Source organism: Anomaloglossus baeobatrachus, chromosome 6, assembly GCF_048569485.1.
Source record: "Anomaloglossus baeobatrachus isolate aAnoBae1 chromosome 6, aAnoBae1.hap1, whole genome shotgun sequence".
Classification (NCBI taxonomy): Eukaryota; Metazoa; Chordata; class Amphibia; order Anura; family Aromobatidae; genus Anomaloglossus; species Anomaloglossus baeobatrachus.
The window spans coordinates 85,875,709-85,903,241 of record NC_134358.1 but is presented as its reverse complement, the minus strand read 5'-3'; the positions used below and the strand labels follow the sequence as shown (position 1 = coordinate 85,903,241).

General features: G+C 41.7%; 1 protein-coding gene across 2 annotated transcripts in view; it reads right to left on the bottom strand.

Moving 5' to 3' along the window:
- Positions 1-27,533, bottom strand: part of NIPAL2 (NIPA like domain containing 2) — a 215,031-nt gene that overhangs the window by 142,434 nt on the left and 45,064 nt on the right. For both annotated transcript variants that reach the window (XM_075316247.1, XM_075316248.1), the window contains exons 2-3: positions 10,402-10,470; positions 980-1,151 (exon numbers count right to left, since the gene is read on the bottom strand). In XM_075316247.1, the coding sequence (XP_075172362.1) occupies positions 980-1,151; positions 10,402-10,470 (241 nt within the window). The remainder of the gene's footprint in view (positions 1-979; positions 1,152-10,401; positions 10,471-27,533) is intronic.

Genomic DNA, 27,533 nt, shown 5'->3' with positions numbered 1-27,533 from the left:
GGGGTAACAACAGCGTGATCAGATGTAGTGTGTGCAAAAAAAAAAAAAATGGAATAAGCCTGCCTTCCCCTGGAAGTGATCTGTTTATGACTGGTTGCATGTGGAAGGAGACCTCGACCTGTCCAATTAGTGATTTCCAATGGAGTTCAGTGCAAGTCTGGGTTCCAAAGTGAACTTTATCTAAAGTCCGGCAGCACCCACAGAATCGAATTTCAACAGATACGCTCATCTCTAATCATTATATCAGATAATGATCAGAAAGAAATTATAAAATAGTAATTTGGCCAACCATTACCAGATGGAAAGCAGTTTTTCCGTCAGATTACTAATATTTTCAAAAAATCCTTCAAAGTAACAATTATCACTATCACAAAAAAGACAAATTTTATGGCACCAATGGGAGTAAAATGCATTTATAAATGTGACCCAGTAAGTTGTTGCCCACGACTAATTACAGTTTAGTTTTCATTGTAACTCATAGATTAAAAAAAAAGTGAGCAGGCTCTCTCTTGATTTTTCTTCACTACATGGCTAGCCTCTTGAAGTTTCTAGTGCACAATGGGGCAGATATCCCACCAGAAGACGCACCTCCAGCAATTAGATATCTATGGCACATCTTACATTACATGGAATCTTTTCTTTCAATGGCCTTCAGCTTGATCTTGAGCCATGGCGACTTGATGGATGAATGCTCTGTAGGAAGGTTGATGTTGTGCAAGGCTAGATAGGTCCACCAGGGTCTTCTCCAATGTTTTTTTGATAGTGCCTAGCCATTGGGTTGCTGGTCTTCCTCTTCACCTTGTTCTTTCTTTTTTCCGGCCATGATGTCCTTCTCCAGTGATTGCTCTCTTCGAATTATGTGTCCAAAGTTAGCAAGACGTAGTATTACATTGAATAGCCCATAAAATATATCCATGTGCAATGTTGCAGAAATCATTTGAAGACTCACCATGACAGCCGGTAACAAAAGGCTACTTACCAATAACTGCAACACAACCTAGAGGAGCGATCAGAGTAGCTGGGGCAAATCCATAAGCAGCGAAGTTCCCCAGCTCACCGATGCCCATCAGCAGGACTCCACACCACCACAGCTTGCTTTTGTAATAAGGTAATGGATCTTGTTTCTGAGCTAGCCGAACATGCGTGTATTTCTGAAACAGAAAACTCAATTATCATGAAAGGTCATATTATGCTATAGTCATATCAAATTCATCAAAAATGATTCATGGAAAATTAGATTTACAGAGGAACAGAACATTTTGTGTAAAATGGGTAGACGCATTCAGAATTTCTATATAAATATAAAACTGACAATAAATCAAATGAAGTAGTCAGCCCAAATCAGAACAATGACCCAAGTAGTTCCCAAAATCTGAATAATGAGATTTCCCATCTTGGATTTGTTTAATTTCCATACTGTTATTTTTTTACCGAAATTTTTGTATTTTGGACTAAGAATTATTTTTGGATTCTATTAAAAATGTTGCATCTTTTGACTTTAAAGGCCGCTTTACACGCAGCGACATCGCTAGAGATCGCACCCGCCCCTGTCGCTTGTGCGTCACGAGCAAATCGCTGCCCATGGCAAACAATACCGCTAGTACGTGTCACACGCACATACCTTCCTAACGACGTCGCTGTGGGCGGCAAACAAAATCTTTTTTAAGGGGGAGGTTCGTGCAGCATCACAGCGACGTCACACAACGGGCCACCAATAGAAGCGGAGTGGCGGAGAGCAGCCGCATTCACGCCACTCCCACCTCGTTGCCGGAGGACGCAGGAATGCTGTTGTTTGTCGTTCCCAGGATGTCACACGTAGCGATGTGTGCTGCCTCAGGAACGACGAACAACCTGTATCCAAAATGAGCAACAATATTTTGGAAATGAACGATGTGTCAACAATCAACGATTTTTGCAGTTTTTCGGATCATTAGCGGTTGCTCATAGGTGTCAAACGCAACGACGTCGCTAACGACGCCGGATGTGCGTCATGAATTCTGTGACCCCAGCGATATCTCGTTAGCGATGTCGTTGCATGAAACGGGGCCTTAAGGCTGTTAACTTCCATGAACAGCAGCTCATGATAAGGAACTTAAAGGGAATGTGTAGTCAGAATATTAGATTTTTGCTTTAAATGTATATTTTGGCTTCTTTAGTCTATATTTCAATCTGTATCAAAAATAAAAAATAGAAATATTGCAATTTTCCCGCTGACCATGTGGGATAGCCAGTTGTTTCAAGAAATAACACAGGGATATTAGCCACAATTAACAGACTCTAATCCTACCTTTTGTACTGAAGCATCTAATGAGCATGTGCAAAGGCCACTGTGAAGGGAGGGGGAGCAGGGGGAGCTGTGACATTGTCTACTGTGATTGGTGAATCCTGTGTTATCAGATGAGTACAGAGGCGTTATCCATCACTCTAATCCTGCCTCTGCTGAAAACTGATATAAACTATTCCTGAAAGGACAGGAAGTATAACGCTAACTACCCCCTCCCCCGAAGAGCCACTGTGAAAATAGCAATATTACTTTTTTTTTTTATAGATAGTATCATGAGAAAAAAAACATTGCTATACATAGATAAATGTAACAAATATCTGACTGAAACAATAACTCATTTTCTGATATCTAATGGATGGTAAAGGATTTTAATATATAAATATGAAATTTTTCTTTTGAAAATGTGTGAATCCTATCCATATTTTGTATTTTATTACGTCTCAGTCTCTTTCTATTTAGAGTCAAGTTGCAATTCCATGAATTATCATAAAAAGCATGTAAACAACAAATTGGAGTAAGATGTGCTGCCGAGAACATCGATACAAAGGTGCATCACATATTTATACCAGGACAACGCATTTGAGAATTGTAGGTTCTCATCAGGTCTCAAAAGGCGCTGCCTGAAAAATATTTGATGCACCCTATTTTATGTAGACATTCCTGACTTTACTGGCAGCACATATTACTCCAGTTTGACGTTTACATTCTTTTTTTATTTTTTTGAAAACACGTGCAAGGTTGAGTTTTTCAATCCCGTTCATTTGTGTAGTTGCTGTGTGGCGGCCATTGTTGCTGTGGCGGTGGTATACCTGTGGAGTGGTATACCTGTGGGGTGGGAGTGGCCCTAAGCCTTGGAGGCTTGCAGCTTGGGTTCTGTGGGGTGCAGGATGCCCCCACTGCTGGGGCGCGGTTTTGGCGGTGGTCGACACATAGGACTGCACCTATAAAGTTAGGAATTATGGGCCCCCGAGAGGTTCACCATGACGTGGTAGTGGACTTCATAATCTGATCAAAAAATAAGAACTTCATTTTCAGTTTTCTAAATTTTCACCTGGTGGCATAAGATGAATGGATTGTTTTTGGATGTGCAGTTCATGAGTTTTTCTACTTGCGTGCATTTTATGCTGTGCTATTCTAGATGACCTTATCTACTGAGAACTGGAGAATTTCATCAACTCCACTATGGACCAGTGCGGTGCCAAAGTATGCACAGTATGGACAGGTGAGAAGATATCTTTACACCATCTACCTTTAATACTGCTCCTAATATAATACTCTATGGTACTTTGCCTTTTCTTTATAGGTACTCTATAAAATAGCTATGGACAGGTATAGCGTGATTTGTGAAACAAAGCAGTAATGTTTTTTTCTAAAGCTGAACGTCACTTTTGAAGAAGTCTTCCAAACTGACACATTTCTGTTATATTATGCAATAGATGCTTGATACATACTTTCCAACATTTACAATGCAATTGCCAAAATCAAGACATTTACATATAGACAAACTATTTACATTGAGGAGCAAAAGGGTAACAATGTATTAAACATTTGAATATCAGGCTCCATATCTCACCATCCAGTACAGCTTTCATCATTAGACTATGTTAATTTTATATACAGTCATCTTGGCTATCTCATGCAGAAATTTGATTTGCAACTATTTAGCATTTATGATTAGTTATGCAGATTCTTGTCATGTTCCTGCATTGTTACTGTTTTGCTCCTAAAAATCTAAATTTAATTTTTATCATTGTGATAGTATTTTGTAAATCTTCCTTTGGCTTTCAACATTGCCTGAATCCTTTTGGGCATGTTCTCGATCAAATTTAAGGATGTCTTGACCGAAATCTAATCTCAGTTCTCTTGTACACACAGTCCCAATGTTGGTGTACACTGGTCGTCTCACTTGGGTATGTATACAGCTTTTTCTTCAACTCTACAAGTGTTCAATTGGGATGAGGTCTGGGGACTGTGGGGGCCAATCCAGCACTTCTACTTCATGGTCATTGAATAATTGCTTCGCCAATCTTGACGTATGCTTTAGGGCGCTGTCCTACTGGAACACTATGCCGTCCTTTTCATACTCATAGTACTCGAATGTACGAAGTAGCTTGTCTTGTAGGATACTCACATATAGCTCAGCATTGAGACCACCATCGATCTTGGTCATCATCATGCTTCCTCCACTGAACTTGACAGTTCCCTCAATTTCTCAATCTGTTAGCCTCCTGTTCTCCACGTTTCTTACAAACCCATTTCCACCCGACAGAGCCTTGTCTTAACGTTTGACCCAACGCTCCAAATCACCAGTTTCCAATCTTCTACTGTCCACGTCTTAATTTTTTTGAAAACTCAAGCCAATGCCTTTTATGACAATACTGAATTTGATGTTTCTTCATCTTTTTTCGGGCCCCATTCAAGATCTGTCTAACATGCGTCACATGGTGCTTGTATGGACATCTGTGATCTGACTATTATGAAGGATACGAGCAGCCTCCACTGCCGTGTTTGTTGTTCCAGAACTGATAAACCTTGTGATGAGCCGACTTCTTGACTCTGATATTTTGCCTTGACGTCCAACTCTTGGCTTTTGAATGGGTGGACGGATTTCATTTCGTATTCTTCCAACTGTCATGGCGCTCACATGATGCAGTTTGGCAATTTTCCTGGCCGAGAGACCACTATTGATGAGCTGGATGATGCAGTTTCTTTTTTCTTGGGAAATATCCTTGATACCTGCTCCTCGATTTGAACCAGTGACTTTTGCTTGGGAATAGCCTAATAACACACTGAGCTATTAGAGAATGTGAGAACAGGTTTTAATTTGCAGTATACAGGAAGAAAATTATTTTTTCACTATTAGGAGCAAAACAGTAACAACGCAGTGACATGACAAGAATCTGCATAACTAATCACACTAATCATAAGTCAAATTTATGTATGAGATTGCCTTCATTCTATAGACAATCATCTTGGCTATCATATGCTCAAAGCTGTAGTAGATGGTGAGATCTAGAGACAGTCAAAAGTCCAAATATTGTTACCCTTTTGCCTGTCAGTGTATGTTTATTTAAAGCACCACTCCAGCGGTTGTTTTTTGTTTTTTTTAATGTTAGATACCAGCCCCCTGTCTCATGTATACCCTACGTTGGCTTCATCCTTTTTCAGTGCTGCTTCGGTCCCACGGCACTATGTTGTGACTGCAACTTCTGACTGGCCGGAAGTAAGAAATTACATCACAAGCTTTCAATGCATCTCTATAAGAGCCAGAACGAGGCTCTCATAGACTTGTATTGAGTTGTGATCTCCGGCGCGCTCCATGAAACACTGAAGCTGCCGACAGGTCACAAATCACAGAAGATCTACGCTGGAGACAGATAAAAAACGTGGCAGGTGAGTTTAAGACAGGGGACTTATATGTAAAGTGCCACTCCAGAGGTAAAAGAAAAAAGGAATGATGAAGTGGTGCTTTAACAGATTGGAAAAAAGGAAATATCTGACATTAAAGTACATTCATAATCGTTCTCGCCAAGGAGGTCACATATGAATTATACAACCAAATCTTCAAAGAGCTTTGGTTAGGATATGACTTAAACACATTAGCTAATATGTGACTATACGTAACCCGTGTTAAATTTACAATTGCAAATTAAATGGTTATGCATTAGCTAATGCAATCACTAGGGCTAGAGAACAGGTCAAGAGCATCCACCGAGGCCATAGCTCAGTCATCTGCCGGCCAGATTTACACGCATACCGGAAAATGATCCAACACAAGTATTGGCCATCAAGATATTCTCAATGAAGTCTTTTTCTTTTTTTCTATAGGTGTATATAAATGTCAGGCACAAATAAAAATATCAAGCATTCGAGCCCCATTTTCCATGAAGAGATTAAATAACTGTATCTGCCTGGGGTGAAGACTAATAAAGAACAAATTTTCATAGATGTAAAAATAGATGTAAAAAAAAAAAGAAACAGGAATAACTAGTTAGAGAAAGGATAATGGTTTAACAGAGTCCAGCTGTCGAAATAGGAGGATTAGGGTATGTTCACATGTAGCATTTTTTGCAGTGTTTTTTTGCGCAGTGTATTTGGTGCATAAAATATGCCGCATTTTACAGTGCCAGTATAATCAATGAGATTTTTTAAATCTTGTGCATACGCTGTGTTCTTTTCCACATGTATTCTGAGCCCTACAGCGTTTTTACCAAGGCACACTTGTCATTTTTTTTCAGTGTTTTTGCAGAGCTTTTCATGTGGTCAAATTAATGTAAAAGCACTGCAAAAATGCCAAAAAAGTGATAAAATGCATGTATTGTACTCCGTGTTTTTCCTGCCAACGCGTTTTTGGTGCAGATTAAAATGCGTTGGAAAAAATACTCTAAAGGTACCGTCACACTTAGCGACGCTCCAGCGATCCCACCAGCGATCTGACCTGGCAGGGATCGCTGGTGAGCTGTCAATCAGGCAGATCTCCACAGCGATCAGAGATCAGCCACCAGCGACCCGTGTAACGACGCTGTGCTTGGTAACCATAGTACACATCGGGTTACTAAGCAAAGCGCTTTGCTTATAGTTACCTGATGTGTACCTTGGCTACGTGTGCAGGGAGCCGGCTTTTAGAAGCTGCGGACGCTGGTAACCAAGGTAAATATCGGGTAACCAAGCAAAGTGCTTTGCTTAGTTACCCGATGTGTACCTTGGTTACCAGCGTCCGCAGAAGCCGGCTCCCTGCACATTCAGATCATTGCTCTCTCGCTGGGAAACACAGCGATGGCTGCTTCACAGCGGGAGAGCAACGACCAAAAAATGGTCCAGGACATTCAGCAACGACCGGCGACCTCACAGCAGGGGCCAAGTCGTTGATGGATGTCACACACAGCGACATCGCTAGCAAGATCGCTGTTGCGTCACAAAAAACGTGACTCAGCAGCGATGTCACTAGCGATGTCGCTTAGTGAGACGTGGTCTTAAGTTTATGTTCACAAGCAGCTTTTTCAATGCATTTTTCTGCATAAGAGATGTAGGCTATTGCCAGAAAACCAAATCAGAATGCGTTCTTTTGGGCTGCTAAATAAACCTCTTTGATGTCAATGGGGAAAAACTGCAGTAAAAACGTTGAAATGCAAGGGAATAAAAAACAACACTGTCTGAATAAGATTTTAGAAATCTCATTTATTTTGTTACTGTAATATGCAACATGAAAAAAAATGTAGGAAAAATGTTTCGAGTGGACAAACCGTCACACTCAGAGTCAAATCATGCAAGTAGAAAGGGTTAATTATAATAAAATATGATGCCTAAAAAGTATTAGCAAAGATTATAACTCTAGAAATTACAGGCAATGGAGATAGACTTTTTCTATTTAACTAAGACTGCAGACAATTGTCGAAAAGGAATTTAAAAGGGGTTGTCTACTACTTCGAAAGCCCTTTCTCTTTCCTCATGTTTGACCCCTTTAAAATAAAAAACCTTATACTTACCTCCGGTGCCAGCACCATTTCAGCGATGCCGGGGCTCACATTCCTGAGGTTCACATGAGGTTGTGACGTCACATGAGCCCTGCACCCAATCACCGAAAAATCCTGTTGAGTACTCATACGGCCCTCCGACATATAAATACTCGGCAGGAAGCGAGTGGCCGGCCCAGCTCTCTCTTCCTGTTAATTAATCATTCATCTGAAGGCGGGGAGAGAGACGTCACAACTACACGTGAGCCCAAAGAACATGAGCAACAGCACCGCTGGACCTGCACCAGCATGGGAGGTAAATATAGGCTTTTTCATTTTAATGGGGACAGTTATGAGGGATGTTAAACGGCTGTTTAAATAGTGAACAAACCCTTTAAATTTAAATACTTGAAAACATTTTGGTAAAATTTATGGCCCACACTTTTAAAAAAATAAATGTAAAAAAAAAAAAAGTTGTAATTTGCACTAAATCTTTAGTGCATTCACTTCAACTTCACCACTTCATAATAATGATACCATTGTCATCAATTAAAGAGGACCAACCACCAGGATTTTCAGATATAAAACTAAAACCAGTGCTATACTGGTGCGATCATGCTGATTCTATACATACCTTTAGTTGTGAGATCGGATGTATACGTTCTGAAATATACGCAAGTAAAGTTCGTGAAATTCACTGTTATTTGATGAGAGGTGCAACGGAATATCTAATAGGTGGGTCGGGTTTTGCTAGTTATTTCTGCCAATGTCTGCCTTCCTGTCCTTCCAACTGCCTCTTATTACAGGGGGAGGAAGAAGGAAGGAAGAACGGGGGAGTAATAACTAGCAAAACCCAACCCACCTATTAGATATTCCATTGCACCTCTCATCAAGTAACATTGCATTTCACAAACTTTACTTGCCTATATTTCAGAAAGTATACATCCGATCTCACAACTAAAGGTATGTATAGCATCAGCATGATAGCACCAGTATAACACTGGCTTTAGCTTATATAGGAAAATCCTGGTGGTTGGTGCTCTTCAAGCCAGCACAACTTCTTAAGCATGGTAGTGCCCTTCTCAGTGTTCTATCATAGTCAATGCAAAATGTTGGCACAAATTGTGACTTGGTGATTGAGAGACTTCCCAGTGCTAGAAAACTACAGGAGACCAATGTGACAAATGTCACACGATACAGAATTTCATGCAAATTTGTAAGCAAGTTAAAAATGGTGACAACAACGTAGGTGTTCCACACCTTTTTAACTATGAACTGCCTAGAATATTCAACTTTTTAAAAACTTTTAAGTGGAAATGCTATCAGAAATATGTCGTATTTCAGGCTGAAAAGGTAACCGCACCTCGTTTTCTCATCATTTTTTACATTTGTGAGTAGTGAGTAGGTAAAGTGGTGTAATAAAGCAACCTGTCAGTGATTCATGCTCAAACTCTATCGAAAAAATCGGAACCTGTCTGCATGATTGTACCTAGTATATTCTATGGCATTTCAGAGAAAATATAGTTTAAAGATCCAGTGGAGGACTTTAGGCAGAAATAAGCTTGGTCAAATGATTTGACCGGCCAGATTCCAGTGACAGGACTCTCCCTTGTGTGAACATTGATTGAGACTGAATCACAGGGAACGTTGGGTAGAGAAGCGGGTTGGGGACGTCATCTATCTGATCTCATCTCTTAGCCTAAGGTCTTCGACTACATCTTTAATATATATTTTTCCTGATATGCCAGAGAAGAACATGACTGCCTGCAATATTACAGGCTCTGATTTATGCTGCCCTTGGTGTGGGCAGCATGAATCAGTTTACAAGTTCCCTTTAAACTGGACTTGGGCCTTTACGACTATGAAGTGTCACAATTTGCACACAAATTTAGGCACAAACACAATTGATAAATATCCCTGTATATTTTTTGTTACATCATATTTTTTTTTTTACATTTGAATAATTTTTTTATTTAGCTTTTTCTTTTCAGCCGTGTACGCAACGTAAAATTGTGCCCACGATGATATGAAGAGTGTAAACCGGTGCAGTAAGGGGAAGTGAAGGAACTGTTGTTGATTAAATTAATTATTGAATATTTTTCTTCAAAATTACCTTCGGGTCAGCTGTAAAATCCACAACTGATGATTTTCAACCTATTTATTTTATTATTTGTTTGTTTGTTGTCTTCCTTTTCAAAATCAGGCAGGCGAGTCTACAAAATTTAGTGCAAATTTTCCTACTGCTTTCTGCAGATTTTCCTGATATTTTCCATAAGTAATTCCATCCCACATGAAATGTCTAAACAATCAAAATTCATGGACTAACAAAATATGATGGGATGCCAAAGTCTGTTACAGCGAAGCATAATGAAACATATGCTCTAATTTTCTGTATAATAATATCATGCAAAAAAACAAACTGTCAAAGTCACTGAAAGGGACGACATTGTCCCAGCCCTTCTCTATTTGACCATTTAATGCTAATTTTATGAGTTCATATTGAAATATATTCAAACTAAGTGTGTCAAGGCATTTTTTCTGACCCACTCACTGAATATATTGGAATTTTTAAATAATTAATTTAGTTGGAATTAATTCCTTTCATTGGTCATTTGCTTCCTCCTATTTAACAGTTTATGTATAATTCGCTAGACAATCTCTTACCTGCAGATTAAGGGATATGCTGATCAAGAAACTTCCAGCAATTGACAAAATGATTCCAAAAATTAGGTTCTAGGGGAGAAGAGAGACATAGGATTGTGAAAATAGAGAAATTCCATTAGTACTTCAGATCGTATACAAAATTCTGAGATTTCTCCACGTAAAAACTGTCAACAAGGCATCATTTTCATGACGTCCATCGTGTCCGTCACAGGGAGATTAATGGTGCCTGCCTCGCAATACCAGTACACCCCCTCCTCCCAGCCCATCGCCTCACTCGTGCCACCTCCAGCTTCCCATGACCCTGCTCCACCGCCCTTGCGCCGTCCATAAAGATATATTCGGCTTATAAGACGCACTGCCATTTCCCCCCCAATTTTTTTGGGGAAAGTGCGTCTTATAATCCTAAAAAATATGGTACATCTACTGTTTTGTATGACCTTCATGATTTTTAAGGACAGCACCAACTCTTCTAGGCATGGAAAACATGTTGGAGACATATTATAACATCTTTTTCTATTCTTCAAGAACGACCTCTTAGTTTCCGAATGCTGGATGGAAAGTAATGACAACTGGTGTCATCAGAATTCCCCATAGGTGTTTGGTTGGTTCAGATCAGGAGACATACTTGGCCACTGAATATCTTTCACCCTATTGTTCTTCAGAAATCCAACAGTGGCTTTAGATGTATGCTTTGAATCATTATGAAGAAACCAGAAGAAATGTGGGTTAAACCATGCTGCAGTAGAAGAAAAGAAGCTTCAAACCACTGGAAAGTACTTTTCAATGGTTTGGAACTTCTTTTCTAATACAGCAGCGCAGTTTAATCCATGTTTTCTTTTTTTCATAGTGCTTCAGCCTCTGGGCTTGTGGACCTTGTAGCAGCTGTTTACATTCGTACTGCTGATTGTGGGTGACACAGCCATACAAAGTGAGCACCTTACTAGCATAGCACCACCCTTATGTTTTGATAAGGTCCTATTGCGCTTGTTTATCCACAGAAATTGAATGGTTTTGAATCATTGTCATGTTAGAAAAGTGCACGTCTTTCAAAAAAGAGCAGTACATCTGTGAATTCATGATACCAATGATATGTAGCTCCCTGACACAGAAGCACTCACCCACGTAAGGACACCATCATGTTTAACTGTAGGCATCAAGCATTTCGAAAAATGCATGGTGTCTATAGTGAAACATCTTACTTTCCAAAGGGGGTGTACTCCTTTATGCCTGTGGATATATAACCGCTTGCCATTTACGTGTTTTAGGAGGTGATACTGGTCCCCTGATATATATTGGTACTGCTTGTTGCCTATACATATATTTTCCTTCGGGATATGACTGTTTATTATGGCCGGTTGGCACTGCTACTACATGGTTATATATATTCCCTTAAGCAGGTTTTTCTGATTGTGTACAAGCCAGTTGGCATCTTGCATTTATGTGAGATATTTCATCAGCCTTTCTACATTTTTGCATGATTCATATTTTATATGTATGACGTCTTTATTATTGCATATTATTGCTCATGCTGTGTATATGACGGGGGTCACAAGGGGTATCAGGCCGTGTTATCTTGTGTGTCACATTTTTTAGTGTTTTTATTCTTGCTGTCACAATAAAGATTTGCTTTTTATATATATACTATTGTAGGTGTGCTCCCTGTTATATGTAGCTCTTTTCTCCATATATTGTCCAGCTTTTTCCGCTACATGGGTGAGCACCTAACTATTTATCATTATTAAGGTGGTGCACCTGCCTTGTTATTTCCCTTTACTCCTTTATGCTGAACATTGTTAGATATACAATGCCATTAGTTTATATTACCAGCAATCCAAAACAATAAAGTAAAATGTTAACAAACGTAGCACATGATTTCTGGCTTTAGATAGTAAATGTGATAATTAATACATCGGTCATATACATAATAAAAAACACAACAAAAGTGTCTTGCTAAATAATAAAAATAAGTTGTGAAACTAAAAACAATATAGTAAGGCGCTCACTATTGGATGTAAAGCCATAATGGAAAGTAACACGGTGTCTGGAGTAACACAGGATGGAGATACCATTAGAAAAGGCAAAATCATGACAAAGGACACTTCCAAAACTCACCAAGGAGTATGGCACGCATAAGCAGAATGAAGAAGCCACATCAAAGGATATTTCACATGGGTAAATACAGTATATAATGTGCACATGCTCAGCAGGCAAAGCACTGACACGGGCTCCATATAGGAAGGGCAGAACCATAGTTCAGTGTGCACATACTCAATCTAAAAGAAATTAAAGTAGGCACCATATCTTAAAAGGGCAAAACTATAATGCTTCTGCTAATTAGCCATCTTCTCCAGATCTTACAGCTATTGCAAAGACATATGCTCAGTATAAGAGGTCTTGCTTCTATTCCTTATGCTGGATGTACTGTATTTGTATTCCTTTGCTGCCATCTATATTGCTATACTATGATTTTATGTATTTGTAATTTTTCAGTTTGCCTCTTTCTATAACTAGTCCTATCTTGTTTCCTCACATTCTGTTCTTCTTGGTCAGTGCCATATTGTCAGAAACGTGCATCGGAGCTGGAGAGAAGATTTTCCTGTTTCTTTCCCTCATCTGTGTCTCCTCATCTTCCTTAGATATCTGTACCACATCATTCATCAAGGTGTGGTCAACAAAACCTAAAAGTTATTCTACTGCATCTTCCTATTTGGCAGGGGCATAATGACAGTGGTTCCAGAGGTCGCCATCGCGACCAGGCTCGGCAGGGTTAAGGGGTTCAGTGTCTGCTCTGAGAGAAGCAACTGGCTTCTCTCTGTGAGTGAGGAGCTGCACTGCTCTGTGACAGACTATGCGGCCGCTATGGGGCCTGTGAGTTAGGGGGGCCCGATGTCAGAGGCGGCATTGGGCCCCCCTTACCACAGGCTCTCGTTCGTCATCACACACAGCAATGATGAAGCATCGACCGAAGCGCTTTACCCCATGCTTCATCATTCTCCCCCTGTGCCTGCGCGCGACATCTCAGTGCAGCAGAGCGCAGTGATGTGACTCGTGTGTGACTACTGTGCTGAGACTGCATAGCATAGGACGGGAGGAAGCTCTGACCGAACCAGTGGGGAACAAGGAGAGGGGAGGACTTTTTTTTTTTAATCAGTGAGTACACAGTGGCCAGAGGCCTATGGGGCTGCATTATACATGGAGGTCTTGGGGCTACATAATACAACATGAAGGACACCTTATACATGGACTATAGGGGTGCATTATACATGGAGGACTATGGTGCTCCATAATACAATATGAAGGACACCTTATACATGGACTACAAGCCTGCATTATACATGGAGGTCTATGGGGCTGCATAATACAATATGAAGGTCTATGGGGCTGCATTATAATAAATCTAGGACTATGAGGGCTGCATTATAATATATGGAGGACTATAGAGGCTACCTTAAACATGGACTATGGGGGTACATTATAAAACACTGAGGACTATGGAGGTGCAGTATAATACATGCAGGGCTATGGGGGCTGCATTATAATATATGGAGGATTATGTGGTGCAGTATAATATATGGACCTCTATGGGGTGCATTATAATATATGGACAAATATGGGGTGAGTTATAATACATGGAGGAGGACTATGGGGTGCATTCTAATATACAGTATGAAGAGTTATGTGGGACCTTATACTATATGGAAGGCTATGTGGGGGCTATTATTGTATTTGGAGAACTATATACGAGGGGGAACAAAGATACAAGCAAGGGATGGGAAAGTTTTGTGCAGAGGGGAAAGAGGCTTTCCCTCAGCACCCATCTTCCCATGCTCTGCTATATATCTTCCATTCAGCACCCAGCTTTGCCATGCTCTGATATGGAAAAGCTGGGTGCTGAGGGAAAGATATCTAGCAGAGCATGGGAAAGCTGGGTGCCGAGGATAAAATGGATATCAGAACATAGGAAAGCTGGGTGCTGATAGAAAGAGGGATTTCAGATTATGGGAAACCTGGGTGCTGAGGGAAAGAGACAAGTGTCAGCATCATTATCCCGTACGCAGAGTGTCGGTGTACGTGGAGGGGGGGGGCCCAGGTCCAAACTTTGCACCGGGGCCCATCAAACTCTAGTTACGCCACTGCTTTTTGGATTAACTACATGCTGGTCAGGCAAGAGAGTAGAGGATATCGAGTAACCGATCTACCATTTCTTCTACAGAGACCCTTGCTCACACTTCTCAGAAACATCTCACTTATGTACATTGGTGGCAGAAAAGTGCTTAGGTGTTAAAGTCCAGAAATATATTAAACAGAATTTGGAAATTAGGACCATAATGAAATTAAAAAAAAAATACATATATATGTCCGAAAAATAAAAATAAAATAAAGAAACATAATGTGCAAAAAAAGTAGGTAATAACAAAAGTAGATGTTTAACATGAAACACACCCAAGTGTAGCATCTATACTCACTATGGACGTACTTAAAAAGCCAGGGGATGAAAGGGACCCACAATTATAGCATTACAAAAGTAGCCATAGTAGTAACATCACCAGATCTTATCATAGTATCATAGTTTTTAGGGTTGAAGGGAGACTCTAAGTCCATCTAGTTCAACCCGTAGCCTAACATGTTGATCCAGAGGAAGGCAAAAAAACCCCAATGTGGCAAACAAGTTCCAATGGGGAAAAATTTCCTTCCTGACTCCACATCCGGCAATCAGACTAGTTCCCTGGATCAACACCCTGTCATAAAATCTAATATACATAACTGGTAATATTAAATTTTTCAAGAAAGGCATCCAGGCTCTGCTTAAATGTTAGTAGTGAATCACTCATTACAACATCATGCGGCAGAGAGTTCCATAGTCTCACTGCTCGTACAGTAAAGAATCCTCGTCTGTGATTATGATTAAACCTTCTTTCCTCAAGACGTAGCGGATGCCCCCGTGTTCCAGTCGCAGGCCTAGGTGTAAAAAGATCTTTGGAAAGGTCTCTGTACTGTCCCCTCATATATTTATACATTGTGATTAGATCCCCCCTAAGCCTTCGTTTTTCCAAACTAAATAACCCCAAGTTTAATAACCTGTCTTGGTATTGCAGCCCCCCCATTCCTCTAATAATCTTGGTCGCTCTTCTCTGCACCCTCTCCAGTTCAGCTATGTCCTTCTTATATATCGGTGACCAGAATTGTACACAGTATTCTACGTGCGGTCGCACTAGTGACTTGTACAGAGGTAGAACTATATTTTTTTCATGAACACTTATACCTCTTTTAATACATCCCATTATTTTATTAGCCCTGGCAGCAGCTGCCTGACACTGTCCACTAAAGTGAAGTTTACCATCCACCCATACACCCAAGTCTTTTTCTGTGTCTGTTTTACCCAGTGTTCTACAATTAAGTACATAATCATAAATGTTATTTCCTCTACCCAAGTGCATGACCTTACATTTATCTACATTAAACTTCAATTGCCACTTCTCAGCCCAATCCTCCAATTTACATAAATCTCCCTGTAATATAAAATTATCCTCCTCTGTATTGATTACCCTGCAGAGTTTAGTATCATCTGCAAATATTGAAATTCTACTCCGCATGCCCCAAACAAGGTCATTTATAAATATGTTGAAAAGAAGCGGGCCCAATACTGACCCCTGTGGTACCCCACTATGAACTGAGACCCAGTCCGAGTACGTACCGTTAATAACCACCCTTTGTTTCCTATCACTGAGCTAGTTTTTAACCCAGTTACACATATTTTCCCCTATCCCCATTATTCTCATTTTATGTACCAACCTTTTGTGTGGCACCGTATCAAAAGCTTTTGAAAAGTCCATATACACAACATCCACTGCATTTCCCTGGTCCAGACTTGAACTTACCTTTTCATAGAAGCTGATCAAATTAGTTTGACAGGATCGATCCCTCATAAACCCATGTTGATACTCTGTCATAAGGTTATTTTTCTTGAGATACTCCAGTATAGCATCTCTCAAGAAACCCTCAAGGATTTTACCAACCGTAGAGGTTAAACTTACCGGCCTATAATTTCCCGGCTCTTCATGTGATTGTCGGCAAAAGATGGACTATCTGTAGGCTAGGTCATCGATAAGAGATTTGTGAGAGTCCAGTGGCAACACTATAGATTAGCTGAAATCAGCTATGGCATTGGTGGGATATAAGCAAGAAGCGGGCCGAACACAGCAGCCCCGTAGATTTCCAAGTGGACAACTCCTGGTATTGCAGCACTTTATCTTATAGCAAGTGAGACCAGTGATGGATGGGAGGTACCAGGTGTCAGACCACATTGATATCAAATTGATGACCTATGCTTTGCTTAAAGTGGTTGCCCTGGCTTGTGTGCAAGTCTGCAGTCACTCTATATAACTGCAGACTTGTGAACCCTCCACCGCCGGAAGTAGACGATGCGTGACCCCAAGTATAGGGTTTGCATTCATGCAGTCACTTGACAACTAGTCATGTGCAGCCCTGTTCAATACAAATGGATTGAGCAAGCCAGGACACTTCTAGTCAGAATGTGACCAGAAGTATACAAATAGCATACTTGCAGTCACACGACTGCCTCCCTCCAAGGACTGGAGAATCCTGGCAGTAAGGATTCACAAGTCTGCAGTGACTGCAGACTTGCGCCCAAAGACTGGACAACCCCTTTATGTCCCAGACAATCTCCATTATGTTGGACATCTTTTTGACAGGGTCAGATGAGCTGTTCAGAGAATGTTAATACCGGCTTCATCTTTTTGTGTGGTAATTGCTAGAAGATATCTGGCCCCAACATTACTGTAGAGAGATTTCAACACCTTGTGAAGTGTATGTCAGAAGTAAATGGTCTTCTGAGCCAAAGTGTGACAAGATGGCTGTCACTAAGTGGCTATTATATACACACTAGAAATAGGCCTAATGCTATTGCATCGAGAGCTGCGGTGAAATGAACATCTGTCTATGCTTATTGGCGCTTTCCAATATATCACGGCCACGCCTCCTTACTGCTCCGTGACATCGCAAATGTGTAATTTAAAACACCAACACCTCATTATACCTGCATGTGGTATGGGTAGCCCAATTTTAGACTGGGAACAGAATTGCGCTTACTCAGCCCACAATTTGGGTTCCGCCTGCACTATTGTCCCTGGTTACCCTGGCTATGATGCGAACTGCGGTTGCATAACTGACAGTGCTGCAGTGCATTGTGGGATACGGTTATATCCGCAACTGGCAATTATGTATGTAGATGTATGCAGAGAGCGCCTCTAGTGGCTGCTGCAGGTGGCACAATAGTGGGAAAGCAAACCTAGGATGTAATTCTGTACTAGGCCCAATCCAATGTCCTCAGTTGATTGGTCTCCACTTTTTTCCTGTTTAGATAGATGAGGCCCGATGGGTTATGGTATAATTAAGAGCTAAGCTAACATTTATTAAGAGAGTTACTTATCTTCTTATCATGAAAACAATTGGTGATGGGGACAAACTATGTACAAGAAAAGGAAATAAGACAGAATTTCCTAAAAAAAAAAAAAAAAGACTTGAATTATATAGTATTTATAAACTGTAGGCTGCAAGGTTCAGATAGTAAAAGCTAGAAAGATAATTATACTTCTACACAACTGTTTTGGTTGAACAAAGCATTTACTCATGTACTACAAAAAGGGCTATGCTTTATTAAATTTAGTTTTGTCCAACCTTTGAGGATATTTTTTTTCCTTAGGCCTCGGATCCACTTGTGTTTTGCAGGGACGAACATCGGATTGCACTCGCACCAGTTCAAAACTATGGGGCAGTGTCCATCTGTGATTGATTTCTCATGCCATATTGGCCTGAGAAATGAAATCACAGCATGCTGCGTTTGGCAGCGAGTCTTGGCTCACACACACCCATACAAGTCTATGGGAGCGTGTGAAACATCGCACTGCACTCGCATGTCATCCGACTGCAGTGTGATGTATGCAGACACAGGCAACGGAGGAGATGAGAGAAAGTGCTCCCCCCTTCTTTTCCGCAGCTGTGATCCAATCGTCTCACATTCGCAGTAGAGTGTCATTAGCATATTGCTTGATACTCTCACAACAGAAGCTCTGGGAAAGTGGAACCGATGCCTTAAGTGCTTTTCATTTGGTTTCATACTGTCTCTTTGTTGCACTGCCTATCATTGGCTGTAGTATGGATAACCTGAGAGTTTGTCAGTGAGCTCATTCTGACAATACTGATAGTAGTTTTTTGGCCCATCGACCACATCAAGGTTGAATGTGCAGGGAAACAAATAATCAGTCATTTTATATTCATTGGCATCTTCAGATTCCACATTAATTCTTCTAAAATGTAAAATTACACACTAAATTACTTTTGCACATACTGTGGTGCTTGAAAGTATGTGAACCTTTTTATAATTTTGAATTTTCATAAGTAAACTCGACCTAAAACTACAGCAGTTCATGGCAGTAAACCTACCAACATAACAGAGTTCAAGCTGTTTTGCAGGGAGGAATAGGCTAAAATTCCTCCAAGTCGATATGTAGAAATAATCAACAATTACTGGAAACATTTAGATGCAGTTATTACGGTAGAAGAGTCACATGAGATACCGAAAAAAAACAATTGACATAAATTTGCCCCTAACAGACATGTGATATTGGATAATATTTTTAACTCATTTGTTTCTGTTGATCTACTTTTAGGACCTGTATGAAAATCTGTTGTAGTTTTAGGTCACATTTCTGCAGACAGAAACTTCTGAGGGGTTCACCTTCAAGCACCACTGCAGATTAACCCCTTCACGACCATGGACGGATCTTTCCGTCATGGATCGTGTCCCGGTAAGCCCCGCCCCCTGCCGCGGGCAGGCGGCGTGGATCGGCACACATATTAGCTGTTTTCAACAGCTGACATGTGTGCCTACATGTTCCGAGTGGAATCGCATTCCACCCGGAACACTAACCCCTTAGATCTCGCTGCCAAAGTCTGGCAGCGAGATCTATATGCGCGCGGCCATGTTTTCTACTTACCGCCGCCCCCTCCGGACGTCACGTGAGTGATCACGTGACGTTCGGTGGTTGCCATCGTAGCACAGGGTCATGTGATGACGCCTGCTGCTATGAAGTTTCACTTTCATTCTTCCTCGGCACGGAGCAGAGGAAAAAAGAAAGTGACTATTTCTGCTGTTTACAGCGGTATAGCTGTGATCAGCAGATAGCGATCAGCAATCGGATTGCTGATCGCTATAGCCCCCTAGGGGGACTAGTAAAATAAAATAAAAAAAGTAAAAAAAAAGTTTTAAAAAATTAAAAAAAAAAACAAAAAGCCTGAAAGTTCAAATCACCCCCCTTTCACCCCATTGAAAATTAAAGGGTTAAAAAATAAATAAATATACACATATTTGGTATCGCCGTGTTCAGAAATGCCCGATCTATCAAAATATAAAATCAATTAATCTGATTGGTAAACGGCGTAGTGGCAAAAAAATTCCAAACGCCAAAATTACGTTTTTTGGTCGCCGCAAGTTTTACGCAAAATGCAATAACAGGCGATCAAAACGTAGCATCTGCGCAAAAATGCTACCATTAGAAACATCAGCTCGAGACGCAAAAAATAAGCCGTCATTGAGCCATAGATCCCAAAAAATAAAAACCCTACGTGTTTTGGAAAATGGCGCAAAACGTGCGCCACTTTTATTGGACAAACTTGTGAATTTTTTTTAACCCCTTAGATACAAGTAAATCTATACATGTTTGGTGTCTACAAACTCGCACCGACCTCAGGCATCATACCTATACATCAGTTTTACCATATAGTGAACATCAGCAATAAAACATCCCAAAAACTATTGTGCCATCACACTTTTTTTGCAATTTTTCCACACTTGGAATTTTTTTGCTGCTTTCCAGTACACCATATGGTAAAACTTATGGTTTCATTTAAAAGTACAACTTGTCCCGCAAAAAACAAGCCCTCATATGGCAAGATTGACGGAAAAATAAAAAAGTTACGGCTCTCGGAAGAAGGGGAGCAAAAAACAAAAACGCAAAAACGGAAAGTTCCCCAGGGCTGAAGGGGTTAATTCCAAAAATCTAAAAAGGCATCTCCAAATGTGAGCCAAGTTAAAGGGAACTGCATTCATAGAAATAAACTGATATTAGATGAGATTTTTGATAACAGAATTTCATTTCTATGGGGAAAGAGAACTATTCCATTTTGACTTTAAACAGCGGAAAAACTGAGAAGATAGATCTAATCATTTTGTTTCAATGAAGAGGAGCAGAGGAGCTGTGCCAGTTGTCTTGACAGCTTGAAAAACAAGATGGGGAGGGCACCAAAATTATATCCTACAGTCATCAATACCACAAGCACATCCTGAAAAATATAAAGTTTAAAGAGAAACAGCGAATGTGCAAAAAAGTGGCATCACCAGAAATATGCTTTTGAATATTATACAAATTTATTAATTAAAAGAAACCAAGCAAACACCCATATTAAAATCAATTAAAAAAAGCAAAAGCTTACAAAAATACACAATGGATGCCAATGGTATATAACACCAAAACCTCACACCCGCTGCAAACCTGAGCCCCATTAAATAGGAGTGACAGAATAAGTTGTAAAACGATGCAAGCAAGTTTCAAAATAAACAGGTTAAATAGAAAAAAAGTGTCTGTGAACAGGCCAAAATAATATACCCTAAAGAGCCAGATGGAGAGAGTAGGCAATAAACTAATCCTGACAGTGCTAGAACCATGTATCACAAATATCCAAAAATCAATTGGACAGATAAACAAACATGGACAATGCATGAAAAGACCTGTCCAAAAGAGAACCTAAACAATACTACCTGTAGACAGACACGCAGAGGTCAGATAAAGATAGGAGGAGTGAGGTCAAGACCCCACGCGTATCGCCATTGAATGATGTAGCTTCCTCAAGGGAAAGTGTCAAGTTAAAGGGAACTGCATTCATAGAAATAAACGGATATTAGATGAGATTTTTGATAACACAATTACATTTCTATGGGGAAAGAGAACTATTCCATTTTGACTTTAAACAGCGGAAAAACTGAGACGATAGGTCTAATCCTTTTGTTTCAATGAAGAGGAGCAGAGGAGCTGTGCCAGTTGTCTTGACCGCTGCTCATCTGCATGCCTTCCAGAGGAATAACAATCTCTAAGCAAAGCTAAGAAGCGAGTATACAGCCAAGTCATCTAAACTGGTTGATTTCTAAAGGACTGGTGGACTACATTATGAGTAGAGATGAGCAAACCCAAGGTTCGGTGTTCGTACCAAACACAAGACCTTACAAAAAATAAGAGTTTGGGTGCATTACGTTTACACACCACTCATGTGAGCATCGCTGTGCTCGGGTACACTCGGTGCTCAGCCCAGTGTGAGCCATTTGTAGTGTCTGAACGACTTGCACTGGGGGTAACAACAGTGTAATGATCCTAGAGATAGGTAGCAGTCAGAGGTATTTGGCATTGGCTTAGGCCGCCCTTAAGGTCAGCACACACGGCGAGTAATTCAGAGTGAGTGGAATGCGATAAGAAAAAAAAAAAGAAAAAAAAAAAAAAAAAAATCGCATTCCACTCGGACCAATATTACTCTATGGGGCAGCTCCCAAGAGCGATTGTTTTCTCAGCCCTTATTGGACCGAGAAAACAGTCGCAGCATGCTGCGAGTGCAATGCGAGCTTGTTTCCCTCGAAGCCATTCAAGTCTATGGGGATCGAGAAACGTCGTATTACACTCGCATGGCACCAGTGTAACGCGAGAGCATTGCGATTTGTACATCAGCCAGCAACGGAGGAGGTAGGGAGATAAATTCCTCGCTCCCCTCCGCAACTGTGGTCTGATCGCACGATCGATGAAATGTCCTATAAATGGCTGTTCTATTCCTGATCTAAGGCTACATTCACACACAGCGTTTTTTGAGGATACGTTTGTCAGCTGCAAAAGCAGATCAGATTTTTAAAAAACCGCATCACCTGAAAGGTTTTTGAGCTCATAGATCATGCTTTCAATAGCAAAAGCAGATTAGAAAACACCACAAACTGACTGCTCATTCTTTGTGAGGATCCTCACAGAACGCTGTGTCTGAATGTCCTATCTTTTCACCCATTGCCTTTGCTGGATGCCAGAGTCACTGCATTTCACTGAATTATTTTGCCATCAATGTTCGATATGTTTGTAACAAGAAAGAAATTGTTAGCAAGACACTGGCAGTAAAAGATACTAAAGCTCATCACACCAGCCAGATTTTCCAGGCCTTAGTGGAAAAAGTTCTGCAAGATTATGAACGCAAAAAAGAACAGGTTCTTGCCATTGTAAAGGACAATGCTTCAAACTTGAGAAGTACAATTACACTTATGAATGAGAGTAATGAACAACATCTAGAAGAAAATTTAGGATTCAGTATGTGAGATGGAGCCACAGCGCTGTTCATGTAACTGAGGAGCAAACAGATATTACAACAGAAGAACAGCAAAATGATACTTTAGGATTAGATGATCTTGTTGAAGTTGCTTCAAAACACTTTCATATTCCTCACATGTGCTGTGTTGTGCACACGCTGCAGCTGGCAATAAGAGATAGTCTGCAAGAGGGACCCCGGTTTCACACATCCGGCTTTTTGCCGGTTTGGCGGATGTGGCGCACTCCAGTACAGTGCATACAGTACAGTGGCAGCGCGACAAACTCCGGTCGCATGCTGTCATGTGACCCGGAAGTTGCGGCGCTGCCACAGTACTGTATCGTACTGTACTGGCGTGCGCCGCATCCGCTAAACTGGCAAAAAGTCGGATGTGTGAAACTGGGCGGACATGCTGGAAATCTGATTGGAAAAGTGAGGAAATGGATTATTGCCGCCAGAACCCCTAAAATTGATTCCATCTTGAAGAGACTGGGAAAGGGGCAATTGTTGATCAAGCCACTCGGTGAGGCAGCACTTATTTAATGACTGAGCGATTGCTTGAACTAAAATCATTTCTTATAGATATGGAGAACCCTCAAGTAACTTTAAATGAAAGTCAATGGACACAGGTGATTGAATTTAAGGAATTGCTTAATCACCCATTTACCGTGACTATGACTAAAAAATTACAAGCTGAGGATTTAACTCCTGGCATTTTCATAAGGGAGTGGAAGAACTTGCTATTTTGCCTGTCCCAAAGAGGAGGTTTAATCCCAGATGGCATTTCTGCTTCAATGAAACGGAGAGAGACAACTATTGAAAAATAAAATTCTTCTGGCAGCTGTTTATGTGGACCCAAATCATTGTATACTGCTTGATGATCTGAACAGCTTACTAAAGAAAAAGAAGCTTTGAGTGAGGTAGCAGTTAGGATGAGCGGCTACAGGACTGCCAGGCGCAACAGGACTTGGGTGCTGACAGTGCTACTGCTGCTATATCTTTATCCTCATCAGATGAGGAGTTTAACTTTGACAAGTATTTGGATGACATGGAGCAGGCAAAGCGTTGCCGCAAGGAAAAAGATTTCACTCCGTCTCCTATAGCAGCAGATTGAACAGATTTCAGTTACATTTTTCACTTGCTCTCAAAGAAATAGAAAAATTCAACCGTTCATCAAAACTGACTGTGCATGAGGCAATTCCTTTATACCCGGAAATTGTTAGAGATGTTGCCCGTGTGGTTACGGCTTTGCCTCCAACCCAAGTTAGTGTAGAGAGGTTGTTCTCTAGCCTTAAAATTATTAGGTCAGATTTGAGGTCATCGATGAAGGAGGATCTGATGGAGGCAAGTCTATTTCTTACAACAAATTCATGGACTGCACAAACGTTATTTAGTATGTTTTTGTTGAAAACTGTTTTTGCCACTTACATAGTGTATTATATATATATATATATATATATATATATATAACACTATATAATAAACTATGTAAGTGGCAAAAAACAGTTTTCAATAAAAACATACTAAATAATAACATTTAGTATATTGCTTATATTTAAGTGAAAAATGTATTGTAGTACAATGTGAACATCAGACATTTAATCATTTTTATGATACAATAATCAAGATATTTAGATAGAACATAAAATATATTTATTGGAATACAACTTTAGAACACAAAAAACTGTAATAAATTGTAAATATGTAATATATATATATATATATATATATACACACACACACACACACACACACACTAGAAGGTGGCCCGATTCTACGCATCGGGTATTCTAGAATTTACGTATTGTGCAGTTCATGTATGATTTTTGTTATATATATATATATATATATATATATATATATATATATATATATATATATATATGTTGTTGTGTGTAGTTACCAAGTGTTTGTGTAGGGCGCTGTACATGTTCTGGGTGTTGTCTTGGTGTGACGGGGGGTGAGAGCGGTGTTGTATGTGTGTTGCGTGTGTTGCGTTGTTTATGGAGCGCTGTGTGTCTGTAGCATTGTGTGTGTGTGTGTTGAGCGGTTTGTGTGTGTGTGGTGTTTTGGGGGGAGGTATGTTTTGTGCAATGTGTGTGTTGTGCGGTATGTGCGTATATTTGTGTGTGCCGCGGTGTTTGTGTGTTGGGTGTTGTGTGTGTGCAGCGTTGTCTGTGTGTGTGGGTGTCTGTGTAGGGCAGTTGTTTGTGGTTCCCAGTGTGTGTGTGTGTGGTGTGTTGTGCAGTGCGCGCGCGTGTGTGTGTGTGTTGGGGGGAGGTGTGCACTTCCCATCGTGCTCCATCCCCCATGCAGCGCACTCCCCATCGTGCTCCATCCCCCATGCAGCGCACTCCCCATCGTGCTCCATCCCCCATGCAGCGCACTCCCCATCGTGCTCCATCCCCTATGCTGCGCACCCCCCATCGTGCTCCATCTCCCATGCTGCACACTCCCAAACGTGCTCCATCCGCCATGCTGCGCACTCCCAAACGTGCTCCATCCGCCATGCTGCGCACTCCCAAACGTGCTCCATCCGCCATGCTGCGCACTCCCAAACGTGCTCCATCCGCCATGCTGCGCACTCCCAAACGTGGTCCATCCGCCATGCTGCGCACTCCCAAACGTGCTCCATCCGCCATGCTGCGCACTCCCAAACGTGCTCCATCCGCCATGCTGCGCACTCCCAAACGTGCTCCATCCGCCATGCTGCGCACTCCCATACGTGCTCCATCCGCCATGCTGCGCACTCCCAAACGTGCTCCATCCGCCATGCTGCGCACTCCCAAACGTGCTCCATCCGCCATGCTGCGCACTCCCAAACGTGCTCCATCCGCCATGCTGCGCACTCCCAAACGTGCTCCATCCCCCATGCTGCGCACCCCCCATCGTGCTCCATCCCCCATGCTGCACCAGCATCAGCCTCTCTACCGGCAGCATCAGCCTCTCTGCCCGCAGCATCAGCCTCTCTCCTCCCAGCATCAGCCTCTCTCCTCCCAGCATCAGCCTCTCTCCTCCCAGCATCAGCCTCTCTCCTCCCAGCATCAGCCTCTCTGTCCCCAGCATCAGCCTCTCTGTCCCCAGCATCAGCCTCTCTCCTCCCAGCATCAGCCTCTCTCCTCCCAGCATCAGCCTCTCTCCTCCCAGCATCAGCCTTTTCTGTCCCTAACATCAGCCTCTCTCCTCCCAGCATCAGCCTCTCTCCTCCCAGCATCAGCCTCTCTCCTCCCAGCATCAGCCTCTCTCCTCCCAGCATCAGCCTTTTCTGTCCCTAACATCAGCCTCTCTCCTCCCAGCATCAGCCTCTCTCCTCCCAGCATCAGCCTCTCTCCTCCCAGCATCAGCCTCTCTCCTCCCAGCATCAGCCTCTCTCCTCCCAGCATCAGCCTCTCTCCTCCCAGCCTACCCTAGCCTCAGCCTCTCTCCTCCCAGCATCAGCCTCTCTCCTCCCAGCATCAGCCTCTCTCCTCCCAGCATCAGCCTTTTCTGTCCCCAGCATCAGCCTCTCTCCTCCCAGCCTACCCCAGCCTCAGCCTCCCCCAGCATCAGCCTCTCTCCTCCCAGCATACCCCAGCCTCAGCCTCCCCCAGCATCAGCCTCTCTCCTCCCAGCATCAGCCTCTCTCCTCCCAGCATCAGCCTCTCTCCTCCCAGCCTACCCCAGCCTCAGCCTCCCCCAGCATCAGCCTCTCTCCTCCCAGCATCAGCCTTTTCGGTCCCCAGCATCAGCCTCTCTCCTCCCAGCCTACCCCAGCCTCAGCCTACCCCAGCCTCAGCCTCTCTTCTCTCAGCCTCCCCATCCCAGCCTTCCCCAGGATCAGCCCCTCTCCTCCCAGCCTCCTCCAGCACGCCGTGCTCCTCTGCCGACACTCACAGATCCGATCGCATACACTCACACACACCCGATCGCATACACTCACACACACCCGATCGCATACACTCACGCACACACACATTGACGTTATTGCACATACGCACTCACACTCACAACATCCGGAGATACCACATGCTTCTGCCCATGTGATCCTCCGGCAGGTCCTGGAAGCTCACAGCACAGTATCGCCGCCGAGAAGCAAGCGATATCCCAGGATGTTGTGAGTGTGTGGATGCGATGTGATGTGTGTGTGAGGTGTGTGTGAGGTGTGTGTGAGAGTGAGTGTGATCTGATGTGTGAAGGAGGCCATGTTCACATGTAGCATAATTGTTTACTGCTATGATTTTTGTGTGTGCAGAAAATCCACTGTGTTTAATCGTTCAAGCAAACTGGATGTAGTTTTATTTAGCGTCATTTCCACTGTGTATTTAAAGATGCTGTTGAACCCTTTTTGTTTTTTTATGTGTTTTTACATTTCCTCTAGGTTTCTATGGGTAGACTGATAAAAATAAAGCATGTTAAAAACAGAAGTGGTAGTTTTTAGCTCAGATTCCTAACATTTCTGCAGTACATTAAAAAAAAAAACAAAAAAAAACACTCAAAAGGTGGCTTCAAATCAACACCAAAACTGGATACAAAAAAGGGATAAACAAAAAAATGCACCAAAAATAATAATACAAACAGATTTTGCTTTGGAGGATACAAGAAAAAAAAAAAAAAAAAAATCAAAACTTTTTTCTCCCTTGTCCCTATTGAAAAACACTGCATATTTAACTACAGCTAGCGGGCAGATCTCACAACCGAAGCTCATTAGGCCGACAAATATTGCATGTTTGTTGTAACTTTTACAG